At 53.1% G+C, this 14,113-nt stretch overlaps 5 protein-coding genes across 5 annotated transcripts; 3 read left to right on the top strand and 2 right to left on the bottom strand.

Moving 5' to 3' along the window:
* Positions 1 to 473: 473 nt before the first annotated feature.
* Positions 474 to 2,860, bottom strand: An02g05890 (uncharacterized protein; the record flags this gene model as incomplete). The annotated part of the gene is made up of 4 exons (XM_001399688.3): positions 474 to 836; positions 898 to 2,427; positions 2,497 to 2,578; positions 2,640 to 2,860. 4 exons carry the CDS (start codon positions 2,858 to 2,860, stop codon positions 474 to 476), a joined length of 2,196 nt encoding a protein of 731 aa, XP_001399725.1.
* Positions 2,861 to 3,409: 549 nt separating this feature from the next.
* An02g05880 (uncharacterized protein) lies at positions 3,410 to 4,242 on the top strand (the record flags this gene model as incomplete). Its single annotated transcript, XM_001399687.3, has 3 exons — positions 3,410 to 3,951; positions 4,014 to 4,118; positions 4,176 to 4,242. The coding sequence occupies 3 exons, from the start codon at positions 3,410 to 3,412 to the stop codon at positions 4,240 to 4,242; spliced, it is 714 nt and encodes a 237-aa protein (XP_001399724.1).
* Positions 4,243 to 4,931: 689 nt separating this feature from the next.
* An02g05870 (uncharacterized protein) lies at positions 4,932 to 7,890 on the top strand (the record flags this gene model as incomplete). Its single annotated transcript, XM_059746329.1, is given in 6 exon segments — positions 4,932 to 4,949; positions 5,066 to 5,128; positions 5,178 to 5,199; positions 5,259 to 5,290; positions 5,348 to 6,616; positions 6,672 to 7,890. Coding segments are annotated over 6 exon segments (2,623 nt in total), but the record flags the coding sequence as incomplete, so codon positions are not given.
* A 1,215-nt stretch (positions 7,891 to 9,105) lies between these two features.
* An02g05860 (uncharacterized protein) lies at positions 9,106 to 11,237 on the bottom strand (the record flags this gene model as incomplete). Its single annotated transcript, XM_001399685.3, has 5 exons — positions 9,106 to 9,303; positions 9,361 to 9,725; positions 9,777 to 10,928; positions 10,992 to 11,135; positions 11,216 to 11,237. 5 exons carry the CDS (start codon positions 11,235 to 11,237, stop codon positions 9,106 to 9,108), a joined length of 1,881 nt encoding a protein of 626 aa, XP_001399722.1.
* A 1,213-nt stretch (positions 11,238 to 12,450) lies between these two features.
* An02g05850 (uncharacterized protein) lies at positions 12,451 to 14,071 on the top strand (the record flags this gene model as incomplete). Its single annotated transcript, XM_001399684.3, has 2 exons — positions 12,451 to 12,543; positions 12,620 to 14,071. 2 exons carry the CDS (start codon positions 12,451 to 12,453, stop codon positions 14,069 to 14,071), a joined length of 1,545 nt encoding a protein of 514 aa, XP_001399721.3.
* Between the last annotated feature and the right edge of the window lie 42 nt (positions 14,072 to 14,113).

The following is a 14,113-nucleotide window of genomic DNA, read 5'->3' as shown; positions in this document are numbered from 1 at the left end:
CTCCGCGACGTTGAGTGCTTGCGGCTTCCGATAGCCAATCAGCGACCGGCAATTGGCATTCACGTGACATTCTGATTGGTCAAATCAGAGGCCGCGCATTTCCACTGCTCATACCACCATTTACATCTACAATCGAAATGCGTGATTCGAAGCATTCTACTTTTACTGCAGCATAGCATCCGTTGGAAAAAATCTTTTTAAAAGACTTGGCTATTATGCACACTTTTTGGTTTGTGTATGGCTGACTGGAAGACAGTGAAAGTTTTAAAGGGAATTTGTGTACAACAGTAGCGCCATATTCTAACACCATTCGGGACAAAACAACAGACGAAAGTAAAAAGTAGAACCATCAATATGAAAAACCCAGAGATCCTGGTAAACGTATAGCAACCCAGTAAAAGTCCAAGATAGACACGAAATTAGGGCGTGGAAAAGAAGTATAAATGAAGTAACTGTACAATGCCCATATGGGATCAATCAACCTTGCCGGTCGATCCACCGTTCAGAAGACCTTCCTTTCCATCAAGGTTGAAGAAACCACCGCCGGTGTTACCAGTAACCCCGAGAATTCCGCCACGAGCCCCGCGTCTAAGACTTCTTCCCCGAGCTACGATTGTAGCACCAGCCACCGAAAGCGTCAGGAGGATGAAGAAGATGATCGGGTGACCACTGATGAAAGTCCGAGTGAAGAAGAAGACAGACTCAAAGGTACCGACGGTGGACTTGGGTGTAAGTTTCGGTGGGTTGGCAATGACCAAGGGGATGGTCTCAAGGATGGAGGTTCGGGAAGCCATGATCGAAGCTCCGCTGGAAGACGTATCCCAGTAGCGCCGGTTCTACAGAGAGGTTAGCTTCAAGTCCTAACAGATAGTTGACTAATCTGTGATTGTCACTTACATCCTGATCGTTGATAATCACGCGTTCGCCGTTCTCGACATCGATGCCATATGTGGTTCTGAGCCACCTTTCCCAGAAATCGCCATCAATCCAAGCGAAACCGACTTGTTTCTTGTCATCCTCGCGGATGGTAATGCGCATGTTCTTGGCTGCCCGCAAGGCCCGTTGATCGTTACGGTCTTCAGCTTCCTCGATCCGCAGTTGCTTAGCGTCACGCAGCTCAGCACGCTCCAACTGGAACAACTGCGTCTGCTTATCCATCCACTCAAGGGCGGCATTCTTGAGCTCTCGCTTCGATTGAAGGAACTCATCCGAGTGCTTCCGGCTCAGGATGCCGAGGACCACATACTTGCCATCCATGATCTCCCGCGCGTTTGAGGCGGTAAGTTCAGGAACAATGGGCAGCCACACAGTGCGCATCCAATTGAGAATCTGGCGGAAGTCCCGCATATCCTTAGGCGCAAGCGCATTGTAGTAGCTGGGGCGGCCATCGCGGGACACAAGGAGACGAGGCCAGGTCGAGATCTTGAACCGTTCCGCAAGAGCAGCGCTGTTCGTCTTGACAAGCCGGGCATGACCGACCAAACTAAGGGTCAGGCGCTCGAGAGCTTCGAAATCTTCCGAGGTGGTTGCGTGGTCATAGAAGTACAGGAAGATAACATCCTCTTTCTCCTCCAACTCTTTGAAGGTGGTGGCATCGACATCCTGTACACCGGATCCAACATCAACAGCCTTCTTGGCATAACTGACCAAATCTCCGAGGCCACGGAGGCCGGTATATTCGACCCTCTCACCGCCGCGGAAGAAATACATCGTCGGGAAGCCGCTGACACGGGCATCTTTGCAGAGTCGGGATTCCGCGTCGCAGTTCACTTCACCCACGTTGAGAACACCCTGCATCTCCTTTGCCATTTCCCTCCAGTTGGGAGCCAATGCTTGACAGTGGTGGCACCATGGTGCGTAAAACTTGATGAACCAAGGATCCTGAGTAGTCGTGACCAGCTTCTGGAAACTTTCCGCGGTGAGAGGGACAGAAATACCCTGGGGGTTAGCAGGGGCCGGCTTCGGCTTAGTCTTAGACTTGATCGACGCCTTGTCTGCGGGTGTCTCATCCTCGGCCAGCTGTGCAGCCTGCTCGTTGTGCTTTTCTCCGGCCTTGGTGCCCGCCTCACGGTCTTTATCTTTGGCGACGGGCGCCTCCGGTTGAGCCTGAGTATCCACTCCCTTGTCGCCAGGCTTGGGGAGGTGGAGACCCTGGGCAGGCCGCGAACCAGGCTTGATCTGTTCCAGCTTCTCCTCAACGAACTCGCTAATCCCCTCCATACTCTTCTTTCCAGTGTACTGTTCAACCAGTTCACCGTTGTGGTACAGCGCAAAGGTGGGGAAGTATTTGACGTCGAGTTTGCGGCAAAGATCGCCATGCGCGAGACAGTTCATCTCGGCGAAATGGAAGTTGTAAAAGCCATGGAAGGAGTTCAACGAATCGGTGTTGGACGACTTGGAGGACGGCGAGGACAAAGGATCGGAGGTCTAGTGGGATATTAGTGGATGCTACTGGTAAGGAGCGATGTGGACTCAATGCGCGACAAGTTAACTCACGTAATAGAATTCATAAAGCGTTTGCCATGTAGGTGCAATCTTCTGGCAGTGTGGGCAGGACGGGGAGTACTGCTTGACGAACCTAGGTTCTTGTCAGCTTTCCGGAGGACCAACCGTAGATGGAGAACGAAGAGATAACATACCAGTAGCCATCCTTAATCGTGTCATCGAAATTGTCGGGAGTCAGAGCCTTCATAGGCGGGACCTCGATACCATTAAAGGTAGTCGACTGGCCCTCCGACTTCACGTCGGAGTCGCCTCTCTTTACGAGATGATGGCTGGGAGAGACATTATCGGAGGGGGCGGCTAAGGCGGGAATCGAGAGAAGAGAGAGTAGAGACCACGCCAGCAAAGAGACCCTCATGCTGGCTGTAGCGCAAGGTCCTTGACCTTGAGAGCGTGACTGAAATAAAGAGGGACGAGTAAATTTCGGGGGGTTGAAGGAGTAGTGGAAGAAGTCAAGACGGGGCGTCACAGGTGGCACATTGGACTAACGACGGTCTAGAATCGCTAAGGGACACGCTTGAATGTACCCCTTGTTGAGGGGGCGAAAGAAATCAGCAAGACAAATGCTGCCGAAAAGAAACAGAGATGAGCTCGGCTCAGAGACTACTGCGGAGGCGATCCGCAGGCTCTTTGAGAGAAAGAATGCAGGAAGAACACTCCTACAAAAGAAAGCGATAAGCCGACCAAGTGAGGTGCTTCACGAGAGCCGCAGGGAGAGACTGAGGGAGAATGTCTCCCGGCATCACAGTTTCTCCGCGCCCCGACACGGGACCTCAACCCTTCGCGCATCGATCCCGATCCAGTGTGGTATCTTGACGACTGACAGCGCCGCTATTCCCGCTTATCGTCTGCCATTGGGTCTGTCACCACCCGGCCCTTTTGCCCAATAACACAACCTCCAGTTATAATGAGGTCTACGTTCCGGTTGCTGGCCGGCGTGAAGCCGGCTCGCTACTTGGAGCCTTTCGCTCCCACCGGCTTGACCGGCATCGTCACTCACCCTAGCCCTCGCCCGACCCTGATCTTCCTCTACAAGTCCACCCTGGATAAGCTGAAGGCCTTCCCCGAGTCTTCCGTCTACCGCCAGTCTACCGAAGCATTGACCCGCCACCGTCTGCAGATTGTCGAGTCTACGAAGCCGCCCGGTTTTGATGCTTGGTTGGAGCGTGTGAAGAAGGCTGTCGCTGAAGAGCCCGAGCGTTTCGCCTCCCTTCGCCGTCCTGACGGTACATATGCCGCCTGGCAGCGTGATGACGGTTCCGACAACCCCCGCGGTGAGGAATGGAATGGAGAGAGCATCGAACCTACTACCGAGGGCCCCGCTCGTACGGCAGAGGAAGAAGCTCGGTGGCACAAGGCCATTGAGGAGTCTACCAAGCCCACTGCTGAATCAGACTTCTACACCGCACAGATGAAGTGGGAGAATGAGCCCGCCCTGGAGGCTGAGCAGTATGTGGCATCATGTCCGAGCTATGCTACCGTTCTGTGGAGATGCTGATTATGTCTTCTAGGATTGCCGAAATTGAGAGACAGATTGGCGCCGGCCTGATCGAGGAGGTCATTGAGGTTGCTGAGGGCGAGTTGAAGGTTGTTGACGAGCTGTACAAGACATCCGCGTAAGTCGACTGTTGACAAGTCTGTTTTTGAAGCCATAGATGCTAACATTAGCTTAGTTGGGAGGAGCTTTCGGAGAAGCCCAGACCCGGTCAGTGGTCTTACTTTGAGCGCAAGACCGAGTAAGCATAGAATGTTTTCTCATGAAAGGAGGGTCCGAAACTAGATTCCAATCTGCTTGTAATTATTATCTTATGGTTGTGTGAAACAAAATTCGTTGCCAATGCCAGGCCAATTTTCTTTTATTGGGGATCTACTCTTATATATGTAGTATCAATCGCCGTAATGACTGCCTACAAATATGCCTTGGAAGAAACCAAGGGAGCTGGTGCGAGCGATGCGTGTGATGTGTATAATTCATTGCTCTAGTTGATGACTATTGCAATCATCCCCACGGTGTGCTTAGAATGGTCCCATCTGCACACAGGCATTCCCATCCCAGATAATCGACAATCAGAAAGACATCCACAAGCATCTATATCTTGCAGTGATGGAGTGCTGATGTCTGATGCTAACATGGAATCACAAACCGTAGGCGGTGAGCCCCATATGGCTAGCCGGTTCCAGATAGCTGGCGGGATTCCGTCTCCTTGTGGACACATCGCTGCCAGTCCCTGAACATCTGCGTTGACCTTGCTGGCCATTCCGGTCGGGGACAATTCTTCTTTCTTTGCGCTCTCATCTACTTGCTTTTCGGGACTCCTTTGCATATACGGGCTGGCTGTTTGAGCGGCTCGTGGCCTGGTTTCTCCCCTCCTTCTCTCAGGCCGTTCTCCGACGCCGCACATAGTCGCGACTCTCCTTCCCCACACAACATGAAATTGGATGTCAAGGTACGGGTTATAATGCTGAGTCTAAAGCCCTTAGTTCAACAAGAGGCTGTGACGTGCGAAGGATATATTTTCAGGAAACAATTATACGGATGCTGACTGTTGTTGTGGCCTAACAGAGACAGCTGTTCGCCCGCTCCGAGCGGGTGAAGGGCATTGACTTCCATCCCACAGAGCCATGGGTGAGTACTCAATCGCCGTAAACTGTCGAACAATACTGATGGTTCTTAGATTCTTACAACGTTATATAGCGGTGCGTTTGCGGTAGCGAGTGGAGGAAGTCTCCGGATGCGATGTGCTAATCGGACACAGGACATGTATACATCTGGTCTTATGAGACCCAGGTGAGTTGTACAAACAAGGAATTGCTATGATGCACTGCTGATTGGTAAACTATCTAGTCGATCATCAAAACCTTCGAACTCACCGATGTCCCTGTACGAGCCGGTCGTTTCATCGCTCGCAAGAACTGGATTGTCTGCGGTTCCGATGACTTCCAACTTCGCGTCTACAATTACAACACCTCCGAGAAGATTGCCTCGTTTGAGGCGCATCCGGATTACATTCGTTCCATCGCAGTGCACCCCACCCAGCCTTTTGTTCTTACGGCGTCTGATGACATGACAATCAAGTTGTGGGATTGGGAGAGGGGCTGGAAGTGTGTCCAGGTGTACGAGGGCCACAGCCACTATGTGATGGGGCTGGCTATCAACCCCAAGGATACGAACACCTTCGCTTCCGCTTGTTTGGACCGTACCGTGAAGATCTGGAGCCTTGGCTCGCCGCACGCCAACTTCACCCTGGAAGCCCATGAAACCAAGGGTGTCAACCATGTCGATTACTATCCCCAAGCGGATAAGCCATACCTTCTTACGACATCTGATGACAGAACCGTCAAGATCTGGGATTACACGACGAAGGCACTTATTGCAACCCTGGAAGGGCACACAAGTAACGTTTCGTTTGCCTGCTACCACCCGGAGTTGCCGGTTATCATTTCCGGATCGGAGGATGGAACTATCAAGCTCTGGCATGCGAATACATACAGGCTGGAGCAGTCGCTAAGCTATGGCTTGGAGCGTGCCTGGTGTATCGCTTACCAGCGTGGCAGACAGGGGGTTGCAATGGGTTTCGACGACGGTGCGGTGGTTGTGAAGATGGGCAGAGAAGAGCCGGCGGTTTCAATGGACGGCTCGGGAAAGATCATCTGGGCCAGACACAACGAGGTCGTTTCCACTGTCATCAAGGGTGGTGATGCTAGCATCAAGGACGGTGCACCACTGTCCCTCCCCACTAAGGAGCTGGGATCTTGTGAGGTCTATCCCCAGACGCTGTCTCATTCCCCCAACGGCCGTTTCGTTTCGGTTTGTGGCGATGGTGAGTACATCATCTACACTGCCCTTGCCTGGCGAAACAAGGCTTTTGGACAGGCCCTGGACTTTGCCTGGGGCTCCAAGGACAACAGCAACGATTACGCTATCCGGGAGTCCACGACCAGCGTCAAGATCTTCAAGAACTTCAAGGAAGTGAGTGGTGGTCTGGACGTGGGCTTCCAAGCTGAGGGTCTCACCGATGGTGTGCTTCTTGGTGTTAAGGGGCAAGGAGGTATTGGCATGTTCGACTGGGAGACGGGTAACTTGGTCCGCCGCATCGAAGTCGACCCTAAGGCTGTAAGTATCCCCCAACGACGAAGTCAAGATGACCTTTCACTCACACGTCAAATAGGTCTACTGGTCTGAGTCTGGAGAGCTGGTGACCCTTGCTTGTGAGGATACTTTCTATGTCCTCCGATTCTCTAGGGAGAACTACGTCAACGGTCTGAACGCCGGTGAAGCCGACGAGGATGGTGTGGAGTCCGCTTTCGAAGTTGTCACCGATATCAACGAGTCCGTGCGCACAGGTCAATGGGTTGGAGACTGCTTCATCTACACGAATTCGACGAACCGCCTGAACTACCTGGTTGGTGACCAGACCTACACTATCTCCCACTTCGACCAGGGCATGTACGTCCTGGGCTACCTGCCCCGCGATGGCAGAGTCTACCTTGCCGACAAGGACGTCAACGTCGTCTCCTTCGGTCTCTCCCTCAGCATGGTGGAGTACCAGACCGTGGTGCTGCGTGGCGACATGGACATGGCAGCTGAGCTGCTCAAGGACGTTCCCCAGGACCAGATGAACAAGGTTGCGCGATTCCTCGAAGGCCAAGGCTACAAGGAAATGGCCCTTGAAGTCGCAACAGACCAAGAGCACCGGTTCGAGCTGGCACTCGGGCTCAGCAACCTCGACATCGTCCCTGGAAATTGCCCGTGAAGCCAACAATGAGCACAAGTGGAAGACGGTAGGAGATGCCGCCTTGGCAGGATGGAACCTGGCCCTAGCCCAAGAATGCTTCACCAACGCCAAGGATGTCGGCTCTCTCCTCCTTCTGCACACTGCCAGCGGCAACAAGGACGGCCTCCGTCAGCTGGCCGAACAAGCCTCGGAAGCCGGTCTCCACAACGTCGCCTTCTCCACCTTCTGGTCCCTGGGCGACGTTGACGGCTGCATCGACCTCCTGGTGCGTACCAACCGTCTGGCCGAATCCGTTCTCTTCGCACAGACCTACAAGCCTTCCCGTGCCCCTGCTCTCGTCGCTCAATGGAAAGAGTCTCTTGAGGGCTCTGGAAAGACTAAGATCGCTCGTCTCATTGGTATCCCCCCGGGCTGCCCTGACCTCGCCGCGGACGATGACCTCTTCCCGGAATGGGACGAATACCTCCGTCTAGAGAAGGAGGGAGTTGTTCCTGAGCCCCCCTCCTCAGAGTCTCTGATCGACGTGCACGCCGACGAGGACGGCAATGCCGTGTCGGCAGCCAACGGTGAGCCTGAGGTGGAAGCTCAAGCTGAAGCCGAAGCCGAAGCCGAAGAGGAAGAGGAAGAGGAAGTAGAAGAGACCGAGGCATGATCTGATGATGGTCTAAATAAGGTGGGGAAGGATTAGGAGAGAGCGTGTGTAAGGTTTTTCCTTAATTTCTGCAGGAGTGGGAAGAAGAGAAGTGAGAAGAGGAAAAATCATTTCCATGTACTGTTGACAACCCTCCTACTTACTTTTATCTAGCTTGCTTGCTTTTTTTACATAACTTTATTCTCTCTAGAACTATGTTTGATTTTTTTTTTTTTTTACATCTGCCTGCTTTTGTCATGATTCAATCTTATGTTCATCCTTTTTTTTTTGTTCTCTATATTGGAACACTGTATGTGTCTTCGGTTCAGTTCTTTATTCTACCTGTATCTATCACCCCTTGTTCTAACGATTTGAAGTGATGATGATATTGTGACCCCCCTTTCTGCGTATGGTGAGGTCTAGACAGTACATGTCCAAGGCTACCGTACTATGTTTAGCTGTGTGATGCAGATTCAGTTGTAGATAGTAAATCCCATTCTCTATGAGCCAGTCATGTCAAATCAACACACCCTTACCGTCAACTGGCTAGAGCCCATCCCAGCGCGCAAAGAGAGCAGCACCCAGACAAAATTTTCGACAACAACATGGAAAAGGGGCAGCTAAATGGTCTAAATCGAGGACCGCTCAAATGTGTACTTTCATATGTAAATCGACCCCAAATGGATTTGGCTTCCCCAGGAGCAATCCGTATTTCGCCGAAGCAGCGAAGGATCGGACCAGCAGATCTGAAACAGAACGAGGCCGACTCATCAGGCATACAGAGGCCATGTGTAGAGGGCCTAAGTGTGGAGAATTTTTGCTTTACCTGTGCCGTCCGCCTGTCGTTCAAAGATGGAAGCAAATCACTGACGCAAGCCCGAGACAAATTGGTGAAATGATGCGGCAGTCAAAAGAGGTGTGGTAATGACAGTAAATGAGAAATGCACGAAAGGGACCCGCCTCAATTGTATCTCAGATGCAAACCAGGATAGAAAAACACAAGCGCTCAGCCGAGATCACCGCCACAGAGAATGGATTCCAACAGAAAGATACCATATACCACTTGTGCTAAGAGGGAAAACAGGGAGAACCAGCAGTGAAGCAAGTGCTCGAGCTATGCAGAGAATATGCACGAGTAAAGGTAGAAAGAGCAAGGAATTGTCTCAAACAATTTCCCTTTATGTCTGGAAGAGACGTATGGTGTTCAAGTGAGTCGATTGATGATGTATCAGCTTTTTACTCGGTGATGCTACCAAAAGAGGGATCCTTGACACTGCCACCAGCGTCCCCGAGACCGGCAACCGGGCGGTTGTAAGACCAGCCTTCGAACTGTTGCTGCATGGTCTGCGACAGCATGGGGCCGTCCACATAGGAATCTTGCGGTGCTTCAGAGGTGAACTCCCGGTCGAAGTTAGTGATATCGCGAGCGCCCATCTGCAAAGGTTAGTCACCATCCCCATCATAATGCGAGCCACATCAAGAGTTACATACCACGTTCGGACGGAAGCTGGGCTCGTACTTCCGCTGGAGCAGCTTGCGCCAATCGATGTTAGCGAAGAAGTGGTGCGACTTGATCTCCGCTGCGCCGTTGGCTCCCAACCGACGTTGGGGATCGCGATCAAGCAGACGACTCAGTAGATCCCGAGCGGCCGGGGGAACAATGTCCGTGCTGGGGAACGTCAGGGGCTCCTGAAGGATCTTCCGATACATATCATTGGTGTTTTCATCGTAGAAAGGGGGAAGACCCGTCAACATCTCGTAAAGGAGGACACCCAGCGTCCACCAGTCAACGGTCTTTGTGTATCCGTTTCCAAGCAGAAGCTCGGGTGCGAGGTATTCAGGGGTACCACAGAAAGCTGTTTCAAAATGTTAAACGAGTCCAGGTTGAGGGCAGGAAATAATCTTACTGTTTGTGCGATCCTCATCCTTCATGTCCAACTTGCACAGACCAAAGTCGCACAGGGCAATGTGGCCAGTGTAGTCCAGAAGGATATTCTCAGGCTTGAGATCACGGTAGATGACCTTGAAACCATGCAGGCACTCCAGCGCACAGAGCAGCTCGGCAGTATAGAAACGGGCCCGGTTGATATCGAAGCGTTGCTCGCGCTGAAGGTGATGGAACAGCTCACCGCCGTTGACGAAAGCAAGGACGAGGTACAGCTTCTCTGGAGACTGGAAGGAGAACTTTAGAGGGACGATGAAAGGATTGTTGATTTGAGAAAGCACCGATCTTTCGGCGAGGGTGTGAGTGACTTCCGACCGTGAGATGATGTGCGCTTTCCGGATAGTCTTGAGGGCGTAAATCCGACCCGTATCCTTCTTCATGACCTGCATGACCTTGCCGAAACTACCCTTACCCACCACCTTCAGCAACTCGAAGTCTTCCAGCTTCATGCTGCGCTGCTTGTTCTCGACGAAAGAGACGCCAATCTTGATGGAGCCGGTGCCGAACTGCATATCCAGCCATTCGGCGCCCAGCTGGCCCAGCTGGCGCTCCTGCGGGGTCTTCTTGGACTTGGGGTCTTCCGCATGGGGCTGAGCCTCCTCGAAGCGAGGATGTACCTTGACGGCACCAAGGAAGATATCCTCGCTGCGACCAGCGCCAGGACGAGCCGTGGGGTTCCGTAGATACAACTGAACGTTCAATTCCGTCTTGCGCGACACATCAAACTTATAAGCCGTGTTGTCTCCAGCCCACAAGGGGTTCTCGGGGGAACCAGAAACAGCATCGACGAAGACTTGGTTCTTTTCGAAATCCAGAAGGGCGTAGGGGAGGTACTTGGTCGAATAGCGACCGTGGGAGGTCGGAGCGGCATTGATACCTCCGCTGGTGGACTGAGGGCGACCGCTGGGGACATAGGAGCCGGCCGTTCCGTGTGCAGAGTGGGATGACGAGGAGCTTGGACGCATGCCATAGGAACCGCTACTTTGGAAATGGGAGTTGAAGATCTGTTGGTAGTGGGGGGAAAGAGAAAAGCCTCGACCTTCGTGGAGGGTGACGATCAGGATTCCGGGCTTGACAGGGGCCACGGGCGGGGAGACGAGCGACTCCGAGGCATCTTTGGGATAACGTTAGACGGTCGGCAGGGAATTGAAGAGAAGAAGATATATGAACAACGTACTGATTCCATTGGTGTTTGTTGTGGAGATGCTGGGGGTTTGCGAAACAACGGGGGTCTCTTCGCCAGAATCACCTTTGATGGTGGATGTGGAGGAGGATCGGGTGAATGTTTGGGTCAAAGGAGCCAAGTGCGTCTCCTTTAGTTCTGTATGAGGGAATTAATTGATTAGCTATCCGATATGCCGGGACAAAGGGAACACAACCGGGCATAAACAGCGCACATACTTCTAGTGAGTTTCCACGACATTGTGAGAGGGATGTTCTAGCAAGCGAATCCAGGGTGTGTGTATGTTTGTTAAAAAAAGGGAGAAGAGGTAGAGGAAGGGAATAGGAAAAGAGAGGATCAATTCGAACAGTTCCCCGACGGTTTTAAAAAGAAGAGGAAAAAGGAGAGGAATAGGAGGCCAACAACTGGGTCGGAGGCCTGGCAGAGAAGAAGGGCAGAACGAGCCAGACCAGTCAAGTGCAGTGATAATATGCAGAACCGCCACAGCCACAGCGGTCAGCCAGACAAGAAAACGAGGGAGGAGAGGGAGGAGAGGGAGGGAGAGAGGGAGAGAGAGGAATGAGGAGGGAGAGGGTAAGTAAGTAGTAGTAAGTAGGTAGTAGTTTCAGGAACCAGCGATCGGGCGGGAACAGGGGAACACCCGCAAATTGTACAAGACGCTTGAGAGCACAAACGAAATGATGATGATGAAAGTAGAACCAGGGTCAGGGACGCGATGGAACGACGAGAAGGAGGATCGACCCGGGTTGTGACTTTTTTAGGGAGAGACAGTGATAAGGCGAATTGGGGGGGAAGAATTGGGAAATGGGGGGAGGAGGAGGAGGGGGGGGGAAAGCGAAGAGGGGGTGAATGAAGGTGGGAAAGGGACTGAGCGAGGCTGAACTCTGAATAGAATAAGTCGCCGCCACTCCGGCCTTCATTGGCCCAGGAACCCCGTTGCCTGAATGTGTGCCTGGGGCACCCATCTTGGTCACGCTGAGGCGGTGCATCCCGGGATCGCAGTCTAGTCCCGATCGAGCAATCACCAAGTGCACTAGCCCCAGAGCTCAGCCACCACCCACCCCCAGAACCTCAAGTCATCCGTCCGCCGATACGCGACCAGTCTCATATTCACTGCGAACTGCTGCTGTCACAATCCTCCCGCCATCCCCCAGAAACCTTGTTGCTATTACGGTTCTTGTCTGTGCTGAATCGACTACTTTGGGACCAATTTGACGTGAACCCTCAAGGTTACTCCACCCTGGTTTCCCCGGCATTTCTCCCCCCCGCTCATCGACTGCGGAGACGTACATCCCTTTGCGCTACCGACGTTCTCCGGACCACCATCTTCATCCCCGACGCGCATCACTCTTTTTCCTTTAGCTAAAAACTGCCCTCTCATTTTACTGGAGGGCGTGTCGGTGTGGTCGAAACGGATCCGGGAACATTGGAGGATGAAAGGGACCCGCGACCGATGGGTGTAATACGGAAGAAGACCGCCTCGCGCGGCACTGAAGCGGGCACCAAGTATCACTGTGATATTTGCTCGGTTGATGTGACTTCGACGGTATAGTCTGCGATCTGGGTCCCAAGGACTTTCGCCTCTTGTCGATCTTAAACCTAACTTATCGGTCTCTTTCTAGGTTCGCGTATCTTGCGCCCATCCCGCCTGCCACGAATACGATCTCTGCGTCCCCTGTTTCGCTGCCGGAGAGAAATCCAAGAACCATGACCCGTCGACACATCCGTTCCAGGTGATTGAACAAAACTCGGTCCCGATCTTCGAGGAAGACTGGGGTGCGGACGAGGAGCTCCTGCTGCTGGAAGGCGCCGAGATCTACGGACTGGGCTCATGGGCGGACATTGCAGACCACATTGGCGGTTACCGCACCAAGGAGGAGGTCCGCGACCACTACATCAGCGCCTATATCGATAGTCCAAACTTCCCGTTACCGGAACGCGCCGATCCGGATGACAAGCGCCTCTCGGAGGCCATTTCGAAGGAAGAATTCCAGGCGCGGAAGAAACGCCGCATTGAGGAGCGCAAAGAAGCGGCCAAGGCAGCGGCCCCCACAACACCGAAGCAGAAGCCTACGGCCAGTGTACCGGCTTGTCACGAAGTGCAGGGTTACATGCCGGGTCGGTTGGAGTTTGAGACGGAGTTTATGAACGAAGCCGAGGAAGCGGTACAGCATATGACATTTGAGCCTGGCGCGGGCGAGACAGCGAACGGCGAGACGGACGCGGAGATGGAACTGAAGATGACCGTAGTGGATATCTATAACTCACGGCTTACTGCGCGCACGGAGCGCAAGAAGATCCTTTTCGAGCACAATCTCCTCGAGTACCGTAAAAACACGGCGCTGGAGAAGAAGCGCACGAAAGAGGAGCGCGATCTGCTGAACAAGGCGAAGCCGTTTGCCCGGATGATGAACCACGATGATTTCGAAGAGTTCAACAAGGGTCTTGAGTACGAGCACAACCTGCGGCTAGCCATCACGCAGCTCCAGGAGTGGCGCCAGATGGGAATTGGCGATCTCAAGGGTGGAGAGAAATACGAACAGGAGAAGCAACAGCGGGCACAGCGGCTGATGCCGCAGGGCTCATTTGATCGGTTCGCCAGCACGCGACCGACGAAGCAGTCGCAGCAACCAGAACAGCCATCCGCCGCCAGTCAGCTGACGACCCCGGAGCTCCCTCTCCGGTTACAAAAGGCGTCTGGGGCGCCTAAGGCACCAGAGCCTCCCAACCCGCCGATGAATGATTTTGATCGGGCGTTTGCCGCCACCAATGGCGACGGGATCAGCACGCCGCAGCCAGCAAAGACCAAGTTCGTGATCCAGCCACTAAACGGAGTGATTCCGTGGAAACTGGAGAACGAGGGAGCACCGGATTTGCACCTGCTGACAAAGGAGGAAGTCGAGGTGTGCAATGTGCTGCACATGCAGCCCAAGCCGTACCTGGTAATTAAGGAGACGTTATTGAAAGAGGCGATGAAGCAGGGCGGCAGTTTAAAGAAGAAGGACGCGCGAGCTATTTGCAAGGTCAGTCTCCTTCCCCCCACTGCCAGCAACAGGAGATGTATGGGTGTCTGACAAAGATTCTACAGGTCGACAGTACCAAGACGAGCCGGATCT

Source organism: Aspergillus niger (genome assembly GCF_000002855.4).
Source record: "Aspergillus niger supercontig An02".
Taxonomy (NCBI): domain Eukaryota; kingdom Fungi; phylum Ascomycota; class Eurotiomycetes; order Eurotiales; family Aspergillaceae; genus Aspergillus; species Aspergillus niger.
The sequence above is the reverse complement of the archived record's forward strand: the minus strand, read 5'-3'. Positions and strand labels throughout refer to the sequence as shown.